We start from the raw sequence: 24,762 nt of genomic DNA, 5'->3' as shown, positions 1-24,762 counted from the left end.
AATAATTTTTCTGTGTCTATTGAAATATGATTGTTCTCCTTTATTCTGTTAATATGTTATGTGATTTTCAGACGTTAAACCAACCTTTCATTCCTGAGATAAACCCCACTTGGTTAAATCCTTTTTATATTGTTGGAAAGTTTGTGGGGTTTTTTGTTGTTTGTTTTGGAAAGTTTGTGTTTTAAAATTTTATTTATTATTTTTGGCTGCACTACGTCTTCGTTGCTGTGTGCCGGCTTTCTCTAGTTGTGGTGAGCGGGGGCTACTCTTCGTTGCGGTGTGCAGGCTTCTCATTGTGGTGGCTTCTCTTGTTGTGGAGCACGGGCTCTAGGTGCACGGGCTTCAGTAGTTGTGGCTCGTGGGCTTCGGTAGTTGTGGCTCGTGGGCTTCGGCAGTTGTGGCTTGCAGGCTTCAGTAGCTGTGGCTCGCAGGCTCAGTAGTTGTGGTGCACGGGCTTAGTTGCTCCGCGGCATGTCAGATCTTCCCAGACCAGCGACCGAACCTGTGTCCCCTGCATTGGCAGGTGGATTCTTAACCAGTGCGCCACCAGGGAAGCCCCGGAAAGTTTGTGGTTTTAATGCCAGCTCATTTGATGTTAATCTACTGACAAATCCTTTTCCATACTGTCAGATACTCCAATAATTACTACAATTCCGAAATAGTGGTCTGAATGATTTACTGTAATTCAAATTCCCCTTGTGACCTATGCATGCCTTTCTACAGGTTGTATTGCATGCCTACTATGTGCCAGGCATTATTAGATGTTGAGGATGCAGAAATAGGGTAGACACAAGCCCTTGCCCTCACAGCAGTGGTGAAAACAATTGATAAGTATAAGATAGTTTAACGAGTATTAGGTAATATGGGGTACAACTGAGATTTTTTTTTTCAAAAATTTTTTTAAATTATTTATTTATTTATTTGGCTGCATTGAGTCTTAGTTGTGGCTTGCAGGATTTTTTTTTTTTTTTTTAGTTGCAGCATGCAGGATCTAGTTCCCTGACCAGGGATGGAACCCAGGCCTGCTGCATTGGGAGCACAGTCTTAACCACTGGACCACCAGGGAAGTCCCACAGTTGAGATCTAAACAAAGGGAACTCATGGTAGTATCAATAGAATTTTTTTTTTTTAAGCCAGTTGGAGGAAGCTACCTGAAGTGTAAACTGAATTCAACCAGGGTTACCATATCATTTACTATCCAAACAGGGACACTTTTCAAAGTGAAAGGGAAAACAGGCACAAACTAGGATGTATAATCACCTGAGAGCTAACCAGTCAAAGGGGAAGAGTGTTTGAGGCAGAAAAAACTGTACGTGAAAGAGGACAAGGCCCATTCAGATAACTAAAATTTTTTTTTTTTTTTAACATTAGGCTCTGGTTTCCCTCTTTCTTTTTATGTAATTTGTGTTCCTACAGTAAGGCTCAAATCAGACAAATATATAATCAACAAAATTCTGAAGAAATCACCTGTAACAAACTAAGCTGACCCCATAAAACTAAAAGCACACAATTCCCATCACAAAAGAAAAACAGATATTGAATATATACAATTTATTTAATAAATTAATGTCATTCAAAATACAGTGCCAGAACATTATGCAGTTGAACATGCTAGTAATGTTTGTCATGAAGCACCTGTGCTCATGTTAGATTGGCGGCACCCCGCTACTGCTAGTGGTTCCTGGGATTAATGCCAGAGCAGCACTAGTTATCTGCTCTTCTGCACTGCTAGTGCAGAGAATTCCTGAACAGTTCACCTTTCTAATCCTACCCCCCACACACAACAGGTTAAAAAAAACACACCCTGACAGCTAACGAATATCTATACACAATCACTCTACAGTAATGTTTGTTATTAAATTAAGATGTAATGACCTGGTTAACCCACTCTAAATCTTTAAGATGGAGAAATAATACAACAGCAGCAGGTAGTTATATGCATGAGCCAATGTTAATGTAATACAGAAAGTGGAGGCATTTACTGATTAAAGCTCCACACAGACCCGCACAATGAGGGACTAGCAATTCTTATTGCAAGCCCAGCAACTTAAGTCCACACCTGGTAAATGACCAGCTGATTGGAAGACCTGTATTCTAGATAGACAAGTATAAGTTAGTGAAAAGAGAATACATGCACCTAATATTTAGACTGATCCTGCAGTCATACTTTCCCTGTGCAATACCATAAAATGGAAGATCTTCCTCAACTATAGGATTTAGACAACATTTCTATACCAACATGGACATTAGTGTTAAGTGCAGCTCAGTTAACTACACCGAAAAAAGTATTCCAGGACTTCAGAACAGAAGCACAGGAATGAAATACATATAATAAAATAACCTCAGCATAATTTGCGATATACCACACTAGGAACAGGAAACTACTTTAATAAGAGAACTTTTGGAACTGTACATACACAGGGCTAACAATGTTAGATAATCCAGATTTTTATGCTCTCATGATACACATAAAAGTTTCTCAATTATTGGATAATCTATTTCATATTATGGAAGCATATCTTTCTTAAGACTCACCGATATATATTATACTGATGCAAATATTAAGTAGGGCATAAAAATAAAATTTATCAAAGATAGATTTTTATGTACTCATATTCAGTCCTTTCATAGCCTCTCTCATTTAGCAAAGAAAATGACAAAGCAAATAGATCAGGCGTGCACTCCCTGAACTCCTGACTATACAGATGGTAGTGCAACCATTTCTCCATCCAGTTCAAACTCCTCTGTTCCATCCGGTGAAAAAAGATAAGTTGGTGGTTTCCATGGAGATTCTTCAAGGCAGGATGGATAAAGTTTCCCCACAGTGCATCGAAAATCTCTCCCTAAGTCCCACAGTACACGTTCAGATATATGCTGCCGCAGAGACCACCGGTCAAGTTCCAGATCATATTGGTAGGTGACATATTTAGCTCTCTCATTTAAGTGGGTTTCTCGCATAAACACACACAGAGAATTTGAGATCACAACAGCTCTAACACAGGGATCTGAGTACCTCTTAGCCGGGATGTTGGCTGCCATTTTCCACTCATTTTTATTCACATCATAGATTTCCACAGTTACTGAAGACCCATCTACAGTGCCAGAGGGGAGTCTTATGCCAGAATTGGTAGCAATGTGCAACCCTCCAATATAGAAAATTTTATCACCAAAAGCTGCAGCTGAAGCAAAAGACCTGCTAGTCTGTCTCATGGCCATTTCTACCCATGAATCAGACCTTGGAAAATAACAATACATGAGGTTCAGTGTCATCACATAAATGCAGTCATGAACCACAACTGCTGCACTCCACTGCCAAGCACAAGGCAAAGGGCTTACCATTGTCCATTCATCTTTCTCAGTGTCATATCTTTCTACGGTCCTCCGGTTAAGTTCTCCACCTACACTATCTCCTCCAATTGCATAGATATAGCCTTCACAGCAAACCAAAGATGGCTTTACACGGACAAAAAGCATTGGGGTCTTTGGAAACCAGGTATTTTGCTGTGCATCAAACCAGTAAAAGCAATTCACAGTTCTAAAGGCAGTCTGAAGTTTGCTTGTTTTACTGTGATTTGTTTTTGTGTTTTTCAGAGGAACTTGACCACCTGCTATATAGATGTCGTTATCGGGAGTTACAACGGTCCCAACCTTATGTAAATCAGCTGGTGGGCTGCATAGCTTGTAAACTTTTTCTGCTTGGGGGCTGTAACAGACAGAAGAGTAAAGACTACAAGGATTTTCTGAAGATGCTTCAATGAAAATCATCATCTCTTCTTTAGTCATTCCAAGTCTTGGTTTGAAAAACTTGGGCATGGACTTATACAGACCTTGAACAACTACAGACTTATCATTGGGTGGCAGACCTTGAAACCAAGCTCTCTGTGTTACTTCTGAAAGTGCATCAATTCTGATTTGGCTAAGAACTGAAGACAAATACTGGGATCGTGATTCTGTGTTGTACTCTAGCCACAGCATAGCAGCTTCACGAACTGTCTCCTCTTTTTCTACGTTCAAATTGTCACTACTGAGAATGTCTATCAGTAAGTCATGTGACAGCTGCATGAAAGCTTCCTGGTGATACACAGCAGTGAACTTGTGCTCCACCATCCTTTTAGCACTTTGTTTTAATTCCTCACAACTGAACAGATCAGCAAAACTCAACAATCGCACACAGTTCTCTGCGTTTATCTTTTTAATTAAATATTCTCGACAACGTTGTAACACATCTTCTACCTAAAATGGAAAAAAAAAAGGCTGATAAAGGCAGGCTAGACAAATTTTATTTTTATGTAACACACAGGTATATTAATCAGATCCCTATACTGTAGTTTTTATTTTTAGACACACGTTTGGGCTAAGAGATAATGTCTTCCAGTAATAATAAAATTAGAAGACTATGCATAGTTTTGCATTCCGTCTTCCTGTCCAGTGGCCTACTTAACTGCCCTATTTAGGAGTCAGTAGTATAACATTAAATAGGCTGTTAAAAACCTAAACAGTCTTAAAGGGAAAGGGAAAGAAATTAATTCATGCATACGTTATGTATTTTTTAGAGCCTAGCAAAATACGTAATTGAGAGAACCAAATGAAAACAATGTAAATCAGTACAGGAGATGATTACTGTTGAGAAGCTGGAATCTGGTTTTCTCAACATGGACAAGACAGTCATATAGAAGCAGAAAATCATACACAATGCCTAACAGTAGTTATTGCCTTTCTTATGTGGAGCAGTAGGATAACCAATCAAAAGAGTATATTCATGTGCAATTACAAAGTACCTACATTTAAACGACCCATCTTAGCCACTCTTTCCTACATTTGTTGTTTCTTCAGTAACAGTAGATCTCAGTTGAGTCAGAAGTGCTACCTACTATACTTATTCAGCGTCCCAATGATTGACTAGAAGCAGTTTGTGATAAGAAGTCAGGTTGCTTAGATTCAAAACCTGGATTGGCCAGTCAACACTTGTACAATACCAGACAAGTAGCTTTACTTCTCTAAGCCTCAGCTTTCTCCTGTATAAGATGGGGAAATCCTTCCTTACAAGTGATTATTTTAAGGATTAGATGAGAACCTTATAAAGCATTAGTACAGAATCTGGCATATAAAAACATCATTTCATGTGGTTAATAGTAAAAGCCATGTTGGTAGTCACAAAATGCCACATTCCCAGGCTTGCCAGGGCAACTTACTCCCAGAGGCAGAGTCCTGTTTTGCACTTGGCCAAGCATATGCCTATAGGTTTCATTAACATGACAGAAAAAATTATAAGGAAAGGTATCCCTATAATAACAGTGTTCTGGAATCCAAATTTCTTAAAATTCCTCAATTTTTTGGCAATTCTAAAAAAACGTGCTTTTAGAATTGCTAAAAAATTTAAAAAGGTAATGAAAACATATAAGCTATGGAAGAAAGACAGTTCTTACAGTAGGCATTTCTCCCTTTTAGGTTTGGATTTAGGATGTGAATGTCTTCCATTCTAAAGCACCAGGAAGCTACCATGGCTTCAGTGTCCCCAGTTATAGGTATAGTAGGACACTGCACAATTTATGGGGGGGGCGGGGGGGGAGAATACAGAACTAAAAAGGAAGACAGGTACTTAAGGCATGGACAGACTGAGTTCTGGTTCCCAGAGTTACACCCAGAAATTGGCATTCGACCAGCGTCATTCACATTTTTTCAGCACACATTTATCAAGTACCTACTAGGTATCATGAACTGTACTCCCAGAATTTAACCTTTAGTTTCTCCTTTTGGAGAAACTTTATTTCTCCCTTTGGAGAAAATGAGGAAAATATTTTTATATTCCTCCTAAAAGAAACGTTGAGGGGAGAGGGGGGGCATTCCCTGGTGGTTCAGTGGTTAAGATTCTGCACTTCTACTGCAGGGGTCCCAGGTTCCATCCCTGGTTGGGGAACTAAGATCCTGCAAGCCACGCGGCACAGCCAAAAAAGAAAAAAAGTTGAAGGGGAAACACAGAGTGAAATAGTTTATCATATGTAAATATATCAATCATCACTTTTTATTTTAGTTGAAATAATTCTCCTTAATAGCTCAGTAAGGTCTCATGGCTATTATAAACATTTATGTTTGATAACTTCCATAAGAATCTTGACATTTTCTGTGAAAATACCATCAAAAATTAGCACATCTAAGCTTTTAGCCAAAAAAAACTGAAGCACTTAAATTTAACAAATGCTGTTAAAATTTTCTTTTACTTGAAATCTAAATCCTGTGGTATATTAGGCAGAATATGAAACTAATATGAAATTTTCACCTATCTTTTTAGTCAAGTTCCCATCATAAAACTAAGTTTATTAGCTGATCAAATCCTTTTGTTTTTCCTTTACGTATTTTAAAAAGAGGAGGAAACTTTTACCTTCTAAAATCTGCAATAAAATTACACAGCTATAAGACACTGAAAAAACTGCTTACCTGCAGGAAGCAAGCTGTTTCATAAAGTTGTTCTACAGTGCTGTCATTTATTGCCAGGTTACCCGTGTATGCGTACGTTATTATTATCTGTAAGGTGGCTGAATCCACATTCCTCAGGTGTATGTGTGTCTGTTTGCTTTCACTTAGTCCACTCATGAACATGGCCCTACAGTAGAGATGGGGAAAACAAATGTAAGGCTAAAAAGAAAAACTAGACAACATGGGATGTTTATTTAGGATATTTGCTGATGGACAACTTATAGGGAAAGCTTTCAAGGGAGACAACAGAAAATTATAATCCAGTGCCAAAGCCATACCAAACTATTCCACCGTGCCATTCTGAGTGATAACATCAAAATTAATTTAATCCTTATAGTCATACAGGAATTCAGCAATAAAAAGGAACTCTATTATACGTACTACAACACAAACCTCAAAATCATGCTCAGTGAAAAAAAGGCAGATACAAAAGACCACATACTGTATGATTCCATTTATATGAAAGGTCCCCCCAAAGCAAATATAATATGAGGCAGAAGGGAGATTAGTGGTTACCTAGGGCTGTGGGTAAGAACAGTGAGTGACTGTAAATGGGCACAAAGTGATGGAAATGTTTCAAATTAAATTGTAAAGATTGTTGTACAGCCCTTTAAATATACTAAAATTCATTTAATCATGTGTAAATTTGATCTCAATAAAGCCGTTAAAAATTTCATTTACTCAAATGATTTCCTAAAAATATGCAGAACAGTTTCCTAAAAATTACATGCAGGAAAATATGCTGGAAAGGCAATTAGTGTTGTGGAGAATACAAAGTAAAATGCCCATATACATGGAAGAGGTAAAAAAAAAAAACAAAACAATATTGTTGCATGTACAGAAATGCCTATAGTGATCATAAGTGGGTAGCACAAGAACTAGCCTGGGCAACCTCAAGGACAAGAAGATGAGAAAGGCTTTAAAATGGATAAAATAGTGAATCAGCGTAGAACATAACTGTTTTTCCCAGTGACATTGCTGAACATAAGGGCTCATGCAAAACATCGGAAAGATGAGTGGCAGTGAGATTACAGAGGGCTTTTTTTTTTTTTTTTTTTTTTTTGGCTGCGCAGCATGTGAGATTCTCAGTTCCCCGACCAGGGATCAAACTGGCACCCCTTGCATGGACAGCACAGAGTCTTAACCACTGGACCATCAGGGAAGTCCCACAGAGGGATTTTTAAATGAGATATAGGAGGGAATTCCCTGGCAGTCCAGTGGTTAGGACCCAGTGCTTTCACTGCTGGGGCCCGAGTTCAAATCCCTGGTTGGGGTAAGATCCGCAAGCACCTCAGCATGGCCCCCCAAAAAAAACCACACACACACACACAGACATACGAGTCTGAGCTTTTTATTGTAGACAGTGAAGAAGGGTTCACTGAAGGGTTTTCAGCATGGATTTATTAGCATAATAAAATGTATTCTAGGATGAATATTTTGTACTGACAGACCTCAAGGGCCAAAGGCTGGAGATAGCAAAAACGGTTCTGAGGCTACTGCAATAATCTAGATTAGAAGTAAGAACCACCTGAGCTAGGGTGGCAGAAATGGATACAAAAGCTTTTACAAAAAACCAACAAGATCCGGTGATTTTCTGAACGTATGGAATAGACTAGAGTAGGAAGTAAACAGGGAAAGAATCAAAGCTGTTTATTTTCAAGTAAGTATCTGAAAAAAATATTGTTAACCATTGAGAGAAAAATTATAAGGTCAAGGAAAACAGTTAATCTTGCAAAAAAGGTGAGTTAAATTTTAGATATGTTTAATTTGAGGTGCGAGCAGCTGAGTCAAATGGAAGTAATACAATAATCAGTTAAGTATTTAATACAACTGGAACTTTGAAGGTTAGGCATTAATGCAGAAGACTGTGAATTATATACAAAATGACATGTGTTAAAGCCAAGTAAGTTATCTGAGAGACACTAAAAAACTAAAAGAAACCCACCCAGAATCCCAATCACCAACCTGAGGTAGAGTTCAGTTAGAAGAAAAAAGAATGACAGAAGGTTGAGAAACACTCATCAGAGAAATAAGAACAAGCCAGTCAGTACAATGCTACTCAGGGCAAGAGAGGTAGGGTGTCAAAACTGTAAAGTCAAGGATAACAAACATTGCAAAAGCAATTAGGAAGGTACTGGTGATTTCTAGTGTAGCTCAGAATGAGCAGTAAGAACAGCAACTAAACTTCAGGCAGTTAGAGAATGGAAGAGTGGCAAAAACATCAATCAGGGTGGTTGATAACTTCCTCCCAAAGAATACAGAATGGCCATAAATAAACCCAACCAAGTAACAGAGATTAGGAAGTGCTGTTGAAAAATACCCAAGATGTGACAAGAAACTCTAAAACACCAATTGCTACCGGCTTCACTTGTGTGACATGGGAGAATGGGAAATAACAAAAGCAACCTGAAAAGAACTATAGGAGCGCTGAGTAAAAATGGAAGATTTAGGGGTCATGTGCTTTTCTGTCTGTGCCAGTAGAAGGTAGTTAACTTTGGAAGAGGAAGTAGGGCAAGGGAACAGCTGACTATACAGATGACACTGAGACTGGTTATTCTAGACTATGGTTTATGACACCAGAATGATGGACTTCTGTGAAGGAAGTATGCTTCCCGAAGACCAAAGATTAAGTAGAAGCCTAGCCAACTTGATTATAAACAGACTTTTTAAAGAAAGAGTAAATACTGAATTGCATAATATTATAGGAGGCTAAATTACTATAGTGGAAGAGGTGTTGAGTAATTCTCAAGTAATCCCCTTCATTTAGGGTCTAAAATGAAGTGTATATGTTACCAAGAAGAAGAAACTACCATTTCAGAGATTCTCTGGATTTCAGAAGTTCTTTTGATTCTTAGTGGGATGGAACTGGTAAACTACAAAGGAGGAATGTATCTATTTCAAAAGGCAAAATTTCTAATAGTAAGTTTCTAATGATAAAGATTGATAGCAACATTATATGTAAGGATACCGAAATCTACAAACCTGAAAGCAGAATCCAGTTGAAGAACACTTGGGAGAAAATCAGGTTATTATTGTGGGAATATATAATAACAATAATCTACCCAGTCCAGAGAAAAGATATATATGGGAGGAAAAATTAATATATGTGTCTTCATCTTGTGGATTATGAAACTGGCCCATACACAGGATTTTAAAGATGGATGGCTTTAAGCCCAAACATGGATAGGACTACTCTTTCTACTATTATTTCTACTTCTTAGTATCTGATTTGCTTTAGGGAGAATATATTCTCTCAGAACACCAAGGATGCTAAAGAAGGGAACTAGCTAGTAATAAGTTAATAACAGCAGCCTTGAAGAGAATGTGTCGTTTTTAAGATTGTAACATTAATGAAATACTTAAACTTCTTGGTCTTCAGGAAAACCAATTCCAACCCAATTAAAGATAAATAAATAACCTCATGGCTAGAGAATTTAAAGAATAGTGTGTTATCTATACAATAAAAAACAGACTTAGCGAGGAAGGAAAAAAGGTAAGATAACTAATCCATAAACCCACGTGTTACTTCCTGATAAAGATGATGACAATTCAGAAAATATGGAGATAGACTTTCTGCAAAGGTTTAAAAGTTACACAAGATGACTGCTAAAATATTACCACAAAAGATTCTACTCTGATTACAAATATCAATCTGAAAATCCACAACTAAAGCATATAGCTCATTCCAATAATGGATAATCAATTTGTAATTAATAACCATTAAAAAGGGAGAACTAATGGACCCAGGTTTGATTGAATTTATAACCTTGAATTTCTAACACCATCTACTAAGTCAATAAATATGAAAAAACAAAAAAACCTAACCATCACAATCATCTGGGAAGCTCTTAAACATACAAATCCTGAAACTCTTAACTCAGACCCACTGAATCGTAATTTCTAGGTTTGAAATCCAAGAATCTCTATTTGTAGAAGCACAAGAGGATTCTGAGCATCCTCTAGATCCATTAGATTCTCTAGAACCACTGTTTGCAAATATGCTAAGCTTCCTAAGATAAGAAAGTCAATGTCTGAAATTGCATGAAATATCCACAGCTAAACCTGAAACAATGGCAGGCAGAGCAAGGCAACTGACATTTGGGCCTTAACTTCTATAATCATCATGAGATGTGTTATACTAAGGAATGTTAAGTTTCTACACCTTCGTGTATGTTAGCCTTGAAAAGTCAAGGTTAAACCTGTCCTGTCTACAGCTGCCACTAAGGAGCAGCAGAAAATAACTTTCATTGCTGATCTCCACTTAATGCCATCTAAGATTTGTAGCAGGAATATACTGGTCCACATTTCATTCATCTTTATTCTCCCTGTCCCTTTCAAATATTAAGTAAAAATTCAACCTAAGGGCAGAGACCAAATATAGGAATTTCTACGCATTAATTCTTTTCCTCCCATGAAACACATAATAGAGGGAAACCTACCTTAAAAAGATTAAAAGTTGCAAAAGATCATAAAAATGTAAAGTTAAACTTTATTTATTTGTAATTAGCAAACAAATAACTAAATCAACTTATAAATTCTGAGGCATAGAGAACAAAAACATTAATTATTAACTATTTCAATCTGGCAAGGAGTCTGGTACGGCTAAAACGATAGCACAAATGATGAAAGAAACCAAGAGTGAGAAAAGGAACTCATTTTTGTAAAGGAAATAAAAGTCCTTAACATGTCTAAACAGTACCAATTATCTTTTTTTTTTTTTTTTTTTTTTTTTTTTTGCGGTACGCAGGCCTCTCACTGTTGTGGCCTCTCCCGTTGAGGAGCACAGGCTCCGGACGCACAGGCTCAGCAGCCATGGCTCACGGGCCCAGCCGCTCCGCGGCATGTGGGATTTTCCCGGACCAGAGCACGAACCTGTGTCCCCTGTATCGGCAGGCGGACTCTCAACCACTGCGCCACCAGGGAAGCCCCAATTATCTTCTAAAAGTTATTATTAAGCCTCCTGTAACTCTTAAATTTATAAACAATGACTTTTCTAAATTTAACATTTTAAAATCTTAAAAGTGAAAATTACCCCATTCGTTTTTCTTTCTCTTTCAATGAAAAAATAGTATTCTGAACCTTTTTGCCTCCCCATCATTAGAACTTTACCTTAGTTAATTTCAAGAAATTTCTTGTATTTAATCCTTTGTAAAAACTTCTTTCGCCTGCCCCTTACTTACACACACAAGGAGGTGATTTGACAGCACTATATCATCCAAATAGAAAATTTAAGCAAAACATTGACACCTTTTTTTAAAATTTTAAATGTTTAAAAGAATTCCTATTAAAAGATTAAAACAAGCTAACATTCTGCATTTGAAATTACAAACTAACCAAGATTACAGTACTTACCTAAAATAAGAACTACATGTTGCAAGAACCATCTTATGACAAGGGAATTCAGTGCCCTCGACAATTAACACTATGTCCGTAAACAACTGCTGTTCATAAAACAGTTTTAACTGTTCCAACAAGGACACAGCATATTCAGTATTGATCTGCTTCTCGTCTTGAGTGGACATGACTGTATTCCATTAATATATCCAGGAACAGATTAGAAAAGTCAGTCTTACTGATGGAAGGTCAAGTGAATGCTTCAGAAATAAAGAAAGGAGAAACTCTGCTTGCTGTTATCTGCAGCATTCAGAACCAAGACTGACACATTCACTAATGAGCAGTATCTTTCTAGGCTTAGAATCACTACCAGGTCATCCTGTGTTAATTAGGTTCTTCAGAGTTTTTCAATACAGTCTGCAGATATCTTGCTCAAATTTGTAACTGTTGTTCAACTCATGAGTGAAAGAGAATAACACACGAGGTAGATTTTGTGGCAACATCCTATGTTCTATGGATCCTCTGGAGTAACTAAAAAGAAAAAAAAGTTCAGTTAGAGTATCTAGGTCAGTACATTTTTAGAATACAATGTTTAAAATCGCAGACTTAAATATGAATTATATTTTTTTGAAGCTCAACTTTAGACATTACCATAAAAATGAAACATGAGAAAAGGGACATTTAACAAGTTTATTTGTGGTTTTAATTTTTTGCCTTCTATACAAAATATAAACATTCTAGAAAATAAGGAACACATCAAAAAGCATACATTTTTTTTAAAAGTTCTTTAAAAATAAATAATTTCAATTATCAGCAAAGACAAATCTCCTACTTATTTGTTTAGGAGCAATACATTACTGTAATTTAAGAGAAATAAAAACTCCTTTCTCTTGCAAGGAGATTCTCATTTGGGGAGTATAATTTAAATGTATTCACACAGCCTTTATATTTAAATTACTTAAACTATATAATAGATTGAATTTGTTTATTTGCAAAGCATAAACTATAAAATTTGCAGTTCAATCCTGTAACAGAGATAAATATAACATATCTCTCTGTACAGTGGTTCCTTCCTAGAAATCTTTATAAGAACATACAATTTTACTGAAAAATGAAACATAAAACATGATAAAACAGAGAAATGTATTCCTACATGAAGACTTCATACTATACAGATATGAATGTTCTCAAAATGTGTAAATTGAATACAAATCTAACTTGCAGAAGATTCATCACAAATACTGCCAAGATATTTGAGGGGAAGGGAGGACAAGTTTTTCCTCATACTCTTAACGAATATTAAAATGTATTACAATTCTACAATAAACCCAAGTAAACAAAAATAAGTAAATACAATAAGTAAATAAGTAAATACAATACATCCATGTTAAAAAAAAAGACATTAGATATGATAAAGATAAACAAGTCATTTCAAACTAGAAGACTGGGTTATTTCAACAAATAACGTTGGAACAACTGGTTACCCACTAGAGGAAAAAAAAAAACCCACCTAAGTTTTCGTCATACTGCATACCATTCATCAAAAGAAATTCCAGCTGCATTAAAGTTTAATTTAAAATGTTATTTAGAAATCAGTATTTACAACATATGGCAAAGGAATTACAAATCAGGAAAAACATATAGAATACACAGTGCTAATAACAGTTAAAAACTATCACCTATTTCCTAATCAGATGACTCTTAGTTCCATAATCACAAAGTGCTGTTGACATGAAACCTATAAATATATTTGACCATCACTGGAACCACTAATACTTTTTCTCACAAAAATATCATCCATATGTCAAAGAGAAGATCACATTGTACTTCCTGCCAAACTATACTATTACATGAACTGCAAACTTGATGTAGACTGTCAAATTTCCAGCCAAGTTAACTATATGGAAGTAACTAAAACAGGTGCAAAGGCAGAGACTTTGGGTCATTTAAGGTAATGACTTTGCTCTTCCAAATCTGAAAGTTACACTATAAATCTAAGTTTACTACTATAACCTCTAAAGCTAATAATACCTAAACTCACTGGCTATTTTCACATATTAACAATGCAGCAAGGCCCAGTGTTAGTGAGGGTGTGGGAAAACGAGCATTCTTACAGAGGATTATAAGTTGATACATACGTACAAGCCCTTAATCAAAACTCTTGGGACTTCCCTGGTGGTGCAGTGGTTAAGAATCCGCCTGCCAATGCAGGGGACACTGGTTCAAGCCCTGGTCCAGGAAGACCCCACATGCCGTGGAGCAACTAAGCCTGTGCGCCACAACTACTGACCTGCGCTCTAGAGCTCACGTGCCACAACTACTGAAGCCCACGTGCCTAGAGCCCGTGCTCCACAACAAAGACAAGCCACGGCAACGAGAAGCCCGCACACCGCAACTAAGAGTAGCCCCTGCTCGCTGCAACTAGAGAAAAGCCCACGCTCAAGCAACGAAGACCCAATGCAGACAAAAACAAACAAAAACAAACAAACTCTTGGAGCCAGCTGTGTTCTAGAATTTAGAATTTTTCAGATCTTACAGAGGTAAGGTGATACATATATCATGTATTACAAAGGGTCTGGGGCAGAGCTCCAGAACTGAACATCCTACTATTCTCACTGAGGGAAATATGAACAGTGTGAAAAACAATACTACATACAGTCTTATGTTACTTCAGGTCAAGTTTTGTAAAAAAAAATTTTTAACTTGATTTTAAGAGCTTTTTGAATTTCAGATTGCAAATGAAGTATTATAGAAGATATATTTGGCATTGAAAATGCTTAAAACCTCAATCTTTCAATTCTACCTCTAAAAATTTATCTTACAGAAATGCATGTATTAATAGACTATAAGTCCTCACCCCAGCTGCAGGACCCAAAATTGTCCCCATCTATATTTATTTATTTATTATTTTTTAAAATTTATTTTATTTTTGGCTGTGTTGGGTCTTCGTTGCTGCGTGCAGGCTTTTCTCTGGTTGAGGTGAGCGGGGGCTACTCTTCATTGCGGTGCACGGGCTTCTCATCGCGGTGGCTTCTCTTGCTGTGGAGCACAGGCTCTAGGCACATGGGCTTCAGTAGTTGTGGCACACGGGCTCAGTAGTTGTGGTGCACAGGCTTAGCTGCTCCGCGGCATGTGGGATCTTCCTGGGCCAGGGATCGAACCCGTGTCCCCTGCATTGGCAGATGGATGCTTAACCACTGCGCCACCAGGGAAGCCCCCCCATCCATATTTAAACCAGGTGACAGGAACTGGTGGCCAGTGCAGGGATGGATTTAGATTAGACTCCAGAATTCCCTGCAGGGTAGCTGTATAGGTTCACTCTGGTCATTTCTTTGACCTCATACTATGACCTGATTTTTCTGCAGTGACTTTTTTGAGCCCCATTGAATTTGTCTCAGTTTTACTAGATTTGATTTCTTTTTATCATATGCATGAAACTATTAAAACTGAAGTGTGCTTTTAGAATACCACATGGCGAGCCAACTTTATATAATCTCATTGTCACTGCTTTATACACCCTATTCCCACCCCTTCCTTTGAAATCTAGGGTACATTTCTTCCTAATAAAGTAATTTTTATTTATGATATCTTAATATTAAAATAGGCAGAAAGTCATTCAGACATCGTATTAAGTAAACTTAATTTAAACTGATCTGTATCTAGTACAATCCAAAATAAAATTCAGTGTCCCTTCTCTGGGAACATAGACTTCAAAATATATTAAATAAAAATGTGAAAAATGGCAAAGTTTAAGATGATCAACAACAACCACCTAAAATGCCTGTAACATATTTTTTATAACAAGATTCCTTCTCTCCTAAAAATAAAACTTAAATAATTAATTTCCCAACTTGTTCCAGAAAAATAAAAACCTTAAAATCAATATCGTACATACTCTGAAACATTTCACAATATCTGTACTATATTACTTAATAACCAATGATTTGACACGTTTTATAAATTTTCCCTTTTTAATAAATATATTGTACCATATATCATTCTGTGTTATACCTAAAATTAGTTTCAAAAAAGAAAGTCATACTCCCTGTTGTCTGTAGAATTTAGCATCCTCAGACTTAGTAATTCTCAGGTATCACTGAAATTGTTTACTTAATTTTCTATTATAAATTAATGGCGACTTAAATTTAACTCAACAAATGTTTGAGTATTTACTAAGGGCTGGTCATTGTATTGTACTCTAAGGACTCAGACTGAGAGTTGCCAACCACTAGAGCTCCAAGACACCAAGTGCATTTACTCTCACTACAGCCAAAACACGACTATCATTTAAAAACAGGGTGTTTTAAAAATCAATTATTTTAGACAAACTCAAAAACAAAAAGAGGCAGGCAAATGAATAAAATCTAGCTGTCATGATCTTGCATTTCCAAACTTTTGATAGAGACATAATACAAGAAAATTTTATTCTTTACCATAAGAACAACTGTAGCACAAATAAAACGAGGAAAGGAGGCAACTGGCACTTGTCCCCATTGCTAACAGTGGTTCACATTGCAGAGGAAGGAAAAACTTATTGAAGACCTATTTAAACCTTCTGAATTTTGTTAACATATGCAATGATTATTTAATTTAAAAACCCAAACTTTCAAAAGGTATACTACTTTTCTCATCATAAAGACAAAATATTTTAGGCTTTGCAAGCCACTAAGGTCTCTGTCCCAAATGCTTAATCTACTGTAGCCTGAAAGCAAGTCAACCTGTAAACAAATAGACATGACTGTTTCAATAAAATGTTATTTACAAAAACAGACTGCAGGCCAAATGTACCAATCTCTGCTTTAGGCTGTTTCTTGATCAAATATTAAGAAATTAAAAAAAAAAATCAGTGACAAAAATACATATCTCAAGCTGTTTTTCCTAGAAGATTGTTTTCCCTTCAGATCACATGAACAAGGAAAAAGCACAAACCTCAAATGCTTGAAAGTTGAATTAAATAAAATCCTTATAAATTTATTTATTTATTTATGGCTGTGTTGGGTCTTTGTTGCTTCACGTGGGCTTTCTCTAGTTGCGGCCAGCGGGGGCTACTCTTCGTTGCGCTGCACAGGCTTCTCATTGCAGTGGTTTCTCTTGTGGAGCACCGGCTCTAGGCGCGCGGGCTCAGTAGTTGTGGCTCATGGGCTCTAGAGCGCAGGCTCAGTTGTTGTGGCGCACAGGCTTAGTTGCTCCGCGGCATGTGGGATCTTCCTGGAGCAGGGCTCAAACCCGTGTCCCCTGCACTGGCAAGCAGATTCTTAACCACTGCACCACCAGGGAAGTCCTAAATATAATTCTTAATCTAACCTGTGTATATTCCACGTTTCAACTGAAATATTTTAATGTCTCTTACCTAATCACACAACCACCTTCCTCACTTACTACAGGCTCAGTGGACTTTTTCTCTGGCTCACGGGCCTAGCCGCTCTGCGGCACGTGGGATCCTCCCGGACCAGGGCACGAACCCGCGCCCCCTGCATCGGCAGGCGGACCCCCAACCACTGCGCCATCAGGGAAGCCCCTCAGTGGACTTCTGAAACACTTTTTTTTTTTAATCTAGTGTGAAAATCCTTTATTAAGCTTAGAAAAAAAGGACTTTTTTTCCTAAAGATAATCTGCTGGAAAAAACTCACAATGAGAAAAAACTATTTTAGAGTCAAAAACACTTTTTTTTAAAAATCAACTACAACATATTTACATACAATTGAAAAATAGAAGATGTATACAAAACAATGTGTAAAGACATTTACTGAACACATGGACTCATTAGATGAACCAAGGGCCAAAGACTGGGAAACCACTATTACTTGCCACATTTCCTGGTACCAGGCACCTCAAGATTAATAGAAAAGTCCTGTATTTTAAAGCTGGTTGTTAGAACATATTCCACAGTGAAAAAAACCAACTAGAATTAGAATTAAATGGGAGTCATACAAACACAATAACGAAATTCAGAATCTAATAAAGTACAATGTACTCTGGCATTAAAACTATGCACATTCTTACTTTTTTTTCTAAGTTCTGCACTCAATTCAATATTTTTGATTGATCTGTTTGATAGCAGAAAATAACAGCAATGAGTAAGGTTAGAATGCTATACATAGGATGAGATCCTTTCCTTTTTACCGACTTCCTGCAAATAAGTACAGAACAAAGACCAACTTATTTTTAAATCTAAGAGCTTCCTATAAGAGCAGAAAATTTATAAATTGCTTGAGATTGAGAGAAAAAAAGGAAAAGCCAAAACTTTGATCCTAACATTTTCTCTAGGATAGGGGCCCCCAATCCCCGGGTCATGGACTGGTACTGGTCCCCAACCTGTTAGGAACCTGGTCACACAGCAGGAGGGCAGCATTACCGCCTGAACCGTCCCCTCCCCACCCCACCCCGACCCGTGGAAAAACTGTCTTCCACAGAACCAGTCCCTGGTGCCAAAAAGGTTGGGGACCACTGCTCTAGGATACCCAAGCCTCCAAGATTCTACTGAGTGAATTGCACCACACAAAACAGTTTAAAAACAAACATTCTGTTATTAAATGGTCATTAGGATTAAATCAGTCAACAATCCATATCAATATATACAATTCTACTTAAAAATCTGAAACACCTCTTATGGAAAGTTATCTCAATAGGTTTTCCTCCCTTTGAATAATCAATGCGACTATAAAGTAAATTTTCACAGAGCTAACTTGTTTCTCATTTTCACCACAGAATCAAATTGTAGAAAAATCCAACTTTCAAAGTACCTGTACAGCTGACCCTTGAACAGCACGGGTTTGAACTACACAGGTCCAATTTTTTTCAGTGGTAAATACTACAGCACTACACGATCTGCAGTTGGTTGAATCCTCGGATGCAGAACCACAGATATGGAAGAACATAGAATTTGGAGGGCTGACTATAAGCTACATGCAGATTTTCTAGTATTAGGAGGGTTGGTGCCCCAACCCCGAGTTGTTCAAGGGTCAGTTGTACTCCAGAAGTTTAAGCTGGTTGTCTGAAATCCTCACTTCACTTTCCTATAAAAAAACTGTTGGAAGTCCTTAGGCTGCAAAAGCTAAAATATGCCCAAAAGTGTCTCTGCAAAGAAAATTTACACAAAGTAAATGCTACTATAATACTCATAATTTAAAAATAATAGTAACAATAAATTTTATAGGATCTAAATACTGATATTCAAGGAACAGGAATCAAGATTAATTGGAAAAAGGTATGAAATATTAAAATTTAAAAAAGTAATTCCAGGGTGGGATAGGGAGGGTGGGAGGGAGGGAGATGCAAGAGGGAAGAGATATGGGAACATATGTATAACTGATTCACTTTGTTGTAAAGCAGAAACTAACACACCATTGTAAAGCAATTATACGCCAATAAAGATGTTAAAAAAATAATAATAATAATTCCAAATACTTTCACAGGTTTCAGAGGTTGATGGCAGTGGTTTTTTATTAGGGGAAGCAGATGTGTCTAACTTCACTTTGAAATCTAGTTTTCACTCCCACAGGTGTGTCATTTGTAGTGCCCTTCCACAGAGTAGCTACAGAAACTCAAACAGATATAAAACAAGCTTTTCCAATGTTATACAGGGAAGACCTGGAGGATAAAGGAAAGAATAAAGGATTAAATAGCTACTGATTGTAAATATGAGACTGCTCGGCAATTAACTGAGCTATATATGTGAAATGAGGAAGGATAGAAAGATGGGGAGGAGGCTGCAAACAAGGACTGCACAAAAATTACACAGTAAGGATAAAACAGTGATAAAAAGGAAGGGCAGTGGGCTACAGGTTATCATCTGTATGAAGCATTTTCAAGCTGTATATTATTAACTTAGGTGATGCTCCATCTTCCAGTGCCACAAATGTCATCAATACAGAAGATCGAAAACTTTTGTTAGAAGCCAGGGCATTCTGAATGTCATGTATTGCCAAAAAATTAAGAGCATGAACTGTGGAGCCAAATTACTTGGGTTGAAATCCCAGTTCTGTAACTTAATAGTTGTGTGACCTTTTTCTGTCATGTAGTATGCTCATCTGTAAAATGGGGGATAAAAATAGAATTCTTCTCAATGGATTAAGGATTAAATGAGTTCTATGAAGAGCCTGGAACAGTGCTGCCTGACACACAACACTACTACTGTGTGCAAAAAAATTTGCAATTATTTTTATTAACGCACTCACTGGTCAAGCTTTTTGTAGCACTTTCCCCACTTTCAAAACTTCACACCTATACAGGTCTAAGGGTCCCAATTACAAGGTCTCAACACTCAAACACAGTTCTCTTTTCACGCTGGGTGAATGATATTTTAGATAAAAGAAATTTATTCAAAGATTTTAGGGAGTATTTTGATGGTACAAATCATGAAACCAACTAGTACAACAAAGACTAACCTTGAGAAGGCTGATGCCCATGCAGAAAAACTAAATGATACCAGTCATAAAACAAGCCTTTCTTCTTTTCACTGAGAAAACAGGTTTCTCCTTAGGGAGGACAAAATACTGGTGCCAGAAATACTTTGCTTTCAAGTTACCAAAACAACCCTGACAGTTGAGAATGTTTGGAAGACCACCTGATCTTCAGATTGATTGTCAACCACTACACAAACAGAAATTTTTGGAGTCGTGACAAGCATCAATTAAAAAACACCTGGACTTCCCTGGTGGCGCAGTGGTTAAGAAGCCACCTGCCAATGCAGGGGATGTGGGTTCGAGCCCTGGTCTGGGAAGATCCCACATGTCGCGGGACAACTAAGCCCATGCACCAAAACTACGGAGCCTGCGCTCTGGAGCCCGAGATCCACAACTACTGAGCCCACATGCCGCAACTACTGAAGCCCGCGCGCCTAGAGCCTGTGCTCCACAACAAGAGAAGCCACTGCAAGAAGCCGGCGCAGCACAATGAAGAGCAGCCCCCACTCGCCACAACTAGAGAAAGCCTGTGTGCAGCAACGAAGACCCAATGCAGCCAAAGAAAAAAAAAAAAGGACCAAACACCTTGCCTTTTAAATAATGTATCAAGTTTGATAAATTTCAGTACAGCTTCCTCTAATCAAATTCAGAGCCTAGGTCTATTCCCTTGTGCTCCTCCTTTCCAACTATACTGAAAAAACTACATGGCTCCATCACGTTAATTATGCTCAGTACCCTAAGTAAATTCAGGTCACAAGAATAAGCTTCTGTTCTACATTATGAATAATAAGTTATCTCACTTTAAAAAAATTAAACAAGAACATAAAGGAGACACCATCTGTGATAGAATAATTATATGAGTGTAGTATGTCCTTTTATTTTGGATATCACTTTTCTCTTTTCTTCTCAGCTCTGCATGGACTTAAGAAAGCTGGAGAAGTATAGACTAAAGCAAAACTGACCTTAACGTTTTCAATGGGATTTCATTTTCCACCAAATCAATGATTTTTTTCAATCACAACAGCAGAAGAAAATATTTCCCAGATAGTAAATATATTCACGAGGTCATTAAGGGCATAGCTGCTTAACGATGATTATGACTATTTAAACTTCTCAGTTTCTTTAAAAAAAAAAAAGAGGGGAGTAAACTGAGGAATACTTAGAATCCCCTGCCTATCATGGAACCTACTACATGTTGCCACTTGTCAGAGGTATGGGAGTGGAGCTGAGAAAAAAAGGGAAGACTTTAAAAAGCATCTCTCATTAAATGATTACATTTTCTCCAAGTTTTCTAAAATAATCCCTTCTTCCCCCACAAAGGAATCTAGGTACTGAAAAATCTGACAAGGAAACCAGGAGTAACCTTCAACTTAAAAAGTGACTTGAAATCAACCTATCATTTCCAATACCCTGAGTTACTTAAATATCATCTGCTCTATTCAAACTCCACAAAACTGAAAATGATAAGACTAAGATATAATGAAGGACTCTGACATTTTCATTCATATTTTTTATGACAGCAGGACCAATCCTTTTTCCTGCGCTTAGGAACAAGAGCAAGAAAAAATACAACTCTTTTCTAAGTATATGAGTAAAATCTTTGCGAAAATCAAAGTATCTTTTGGCTTTTGTGACTGCATTCAAGTTTCTATGAATTTACCATCCACTTTACATTTTTTTTGGGGGGGGCTGCATTGGGTCTTTGTTGCTGTGCATGGGATTTCTCTAGTTGTGGCAAGCAGGGGCTACTCTTTGTTGCGGTGTGCAGGCTTCTGATTGCGGTGGCTTCTCGTTTCAGAGCACAGGCTCTAGGCGCACGGGCTTCAGTAGTTGCAGTGCGTGGGCTCAGCAGTTGTGGCACGTGGGCTTAGTTGTTCCGCGTCATGTGGGATCTTCCCAGACCAGGGATGGAACCTGTGTCCCCTGCACTGGCAGGTGGATTCTTAACCACTGCACCACCAGAGAAGTCCCTACCATCCACTTTAAACACATTCAGTGCTCACTATTTGGATTTTATGAGACAGCTCAGTATTTCCATTAACCAGAAGAAAACATATGGAGAAGTGTGGACTAAAGCACTATGACACCTTTATTTCCACCCATCTCCTTAAAGGGCATGTGAATAATCAAAGCTAACAGATTTTATGGTAATGCTTATGAGAGCAAAAAGGAGAGAAGAGTTATAGCACTTAGAACTCTTCTTAGAAAACTGTAGAGAAAATAAACTATGTGGAAAAGCACAAACTATAAAGCAAGCTCAACAGAAATGCCATAGCCCTGTACTGTTTACTGGGGACAACAACCTCTTGAGAATTTCAGGGCCCAATCTAAAGCGACTTCAATAAACACTAGACCAACAAAAGATCAAAGTGAAGAAGTAAGCTTAACATTAGGAAAATTCTACATCATCAAGACTGGAAAACAACTGACTGGTTTGACTTTTCGATTTACTTTCAGTCAGAAAAAGTCCTTCTAAAAAAAAGTCAGGAAAAAGGTCCTTACCAAAGGTTAACTAACAATTGCGAGATTTGAAGTCCATACCACTCAAATTCAGGCAAAAATTCACAACACAGCGGGAAGGGGGGGAAAAAAAACCCACCCTGTCTTAAAAAAAAGGAAAAGAGAAAGAAAACCACTCTTAATTCCACCCTGTTAACTGGTTGCCTCAATAGAACAAAATAAAATTTTAGTCAGACCCACATTGCTGATAGGGTTGTTTCTGAATGCCTGAATGCTAAGTGAGCCAGACGTACAGATTCATGTGTCAACAACACGTGACCAGTCCTGTACCCTACGTTTTTATAACACTACTGACATAGAAGATAGATATTTCACACAAACATACACTTTCATAGTTAATTTTACATTTTTAGATTCTTTTTCTATTTTCATTTGAAGGGGCAATCGTGGCATCGGACAATTCTAGAGATCTGTGGAGGGTATGTTATTCTCTCTTTGAGGTAGTATAAAAAGAGATCTTATATCAACAAACGAGAAATAAAAAACCCGTTAACTCAAAATAACCGCTCCACATCAAACTAAGGGATACTCTTCCACTTTACGGTTTCTCAAATCATAGGGAGAGAAAGGTGGTCGAATTCAAATAAGTTAGCGATTTCACAGTCTAAAGTAAATACGTACAGAATTTTCCGTTTCAAAGGGCAATTTCTGCTTTCTTTTAAAAATCATCAGTAAATCACAATGGGGCCTCAGTTAATCTAGACATCTCTTGGTTACTTCAAAAGTACCGGGAAAAAAAATGCAAGAAAGGTCTTGCCCTCCTACTACCCACCGTCTCGCGAAGACGTCGCGAGTCCTTAAGGGAAGCAGCTTCATTTTGGCAATGCGGGCGCCAGACGGGGCCAGGGCGCCGCCTGGGAGACCCGCGGCCGGAAACGCCCCCGCGAGTGGCAAGCCCCGCCGCCCCTGCCCCAAGCACCGGCCGGAGACAGAGCCGCAGAGGGGCCGCCGCCGGGGGTGGAGGGAGGCGCCAGCCGCCCGCGCCCTTCCCCCGCCCGCAGCGGAAGCGTCTCCGGTTTGAAAGATGCCGCCGCCGCCGCCGCCCCCCGCCCGCCGAGCCACAAAGGGCCGAGCCCCCTCCCGCCGCGGCCCTCCTCCCCCAATTCCTCCACAGGTCGTCCCCGCGTACCCCCACCCGGCGCTGGCGACCCCTGCTCACCCGAGTCCCTCAGTCCCGAGGATTGGGATCCGATGCGGTCGGTGGCCACGAAGACACTGGGCCCCTCACGCGCCGCGGCGGGGGCGTGGCCCTGCTGCCGCGACTAGGGCCGGGGTCTCGCTTCTGCTTCCCTCCGAGGAAGGCTGGCGCCGCCGCCTCCCCTTCCTTCCGGTTTCCCCTCGCGCCCTCCCTCGGCCGGTCCGTCCTGAGCGGAAAGCAGCGTCCTCTCTGGGCGCAGCTGCACTCTCCACAAGGCCCGACCACCGCCAGACTCCTCCCCCGGGAGCCGCGCAGCCTGCCCGCGCCGCCTCGTCAGCCCCGGGGCCGCGAAACGCCCGGCTAGCCGCTCCCGCCCCGCCCCTGCGGCGCGCTCTCGCCCCCTTGGCGGGCCTCTTCTGAGGCCCGGGAACGCGCGGACAGCAGACTGGGGGCCAGCCTTCGCCAGGTTTCCCTTTCCGCTGCTCGCCCGCGTCTAGCGGCACAAACGTCAATTTTGCAGTTTCCCGGGTTCTTGAGACGCCCCCCCCCCCCCACACACCCCGCCCGCCCTTACCCTCGCTTCCCCCGCCCTTTTCCTTTGCCGGATCCTACCGGAAAGCCAAAACAATTGGGTCCGCGCAGGCGCGTGGAGGAAGGGCCGGAAGGGCGGGGAAGGCGCGAGGTGAAGTGGAGAGGCCCCCCCCCCCCCCACACACACACACCCCGCCCGCCCTTACCCTCGCTTCCCCCGCCCTTTTCCTTTGCCGGATCCTACCGGAAAGCCAAAACAATTGGGTCCGCGCAGGCGCGTGGAGGAAGGGCCGGAAGGGCGGGGAAGGCGCGAGGTGAAGTGGAAACGCTTTTGAAGGGGTTTTCTGGAGAAGGTCAGCG

The 24,762-nt window shown here is 39.2% G+C and overlaps 1 protein-coding gene and 1 non-coding gene across 3 annotated transcripts; one reads left to right on the top strand and one right to left on the bottom strand.

Moving 5' to 3' along the window:
- Positions 1-1,536: 1,536 nt before the first annotated feature.
- KBTBD2 (kelch repeat and BTB domain containing 2) lies at positions 1,537-24,316 on the bottom strand. Of its 2 annotated transcripts, none has more exons than XM_007131167.4 (4): positions 23,893-24,316; positions 11,827-12,339; positions 6,436-6,601; positions 1,537-4,233 (listed from the first exon to the last, which is right to left on the bottom strand). In XM_007131167.4, the coding sequence occupies exons 2-4, from the start codon at positions 11,994-11,996 to the stop codon at positions 2,698-2,700; spliced, it is 1,872 nt and encodes a 623-aa protein (XP_007131229.2). In that variant the 5' UTR covers positions 11,997-12,339; positions 23,893-24,316; the 3' UTR covers positions 1,537-2,697. The 2 variants fall into 2 exon arrangements, with proteins under 2 accessions (XP_007131229.2, XP_023984077.1); XM_024128309.3 differs by lacking the exon at positions 23,893-24,316 and adding an exon at positions 23,506-23,656.
- TRNAR-UCU (transfer RNA arginine (anticodon UCU)) lies at positions 5,845-5,917 on the top strand. Its single transcript has one exon. It is a non-coding gene; the product is annotated as a tRNA-Arg (tRNA).
- Positions 24,317-24,762: the final 446 nt, after the last annotated feature.

The sequence above is a fragment of the Physeter macrocephalus genome, chromosome 5 (assembly GCF_002837175.3).
Source record: "Physeter macrocephalus isolate SW-GA chromosome 5, ASM283717v5, whole genome shotgun sequence".
Taxonomy (NCBI): domain Eukaryota; kingdom Metazoa; phylum Chordata; class Mammalia; order Artiodactyla; family Physeteridae; genus Physeter; species Physeter macrocephalus.
Note: the sequence above shows the minus strand (reverse complement) of the source record. Positions and strands in the feature narration are given on the sequence as shown.

Coding starts and splice junctions, on each gene's coding strand:
- KBTBD2 (XM_007131167.4), bottom strand. CDS start 11,996: ATGTCCACTCAAGACGAGAAGCAGATCAATACTGAATATGCTGTGTCC. Junction 6,602..11,826: donor ACATGTAGTTCTTATTTTAG/GTAAGTACTGTA, acceptor TCTCTACTGTAG/GGCCATGTTCATGAGTGGAC. Junction 4,234..6,435: donor AAACAGCTTGCTTCCTGCAG/GTAAGCAGTTTT, acceptor TTTCCATTTTAG/GTAGAAGATGTGTTACAACG.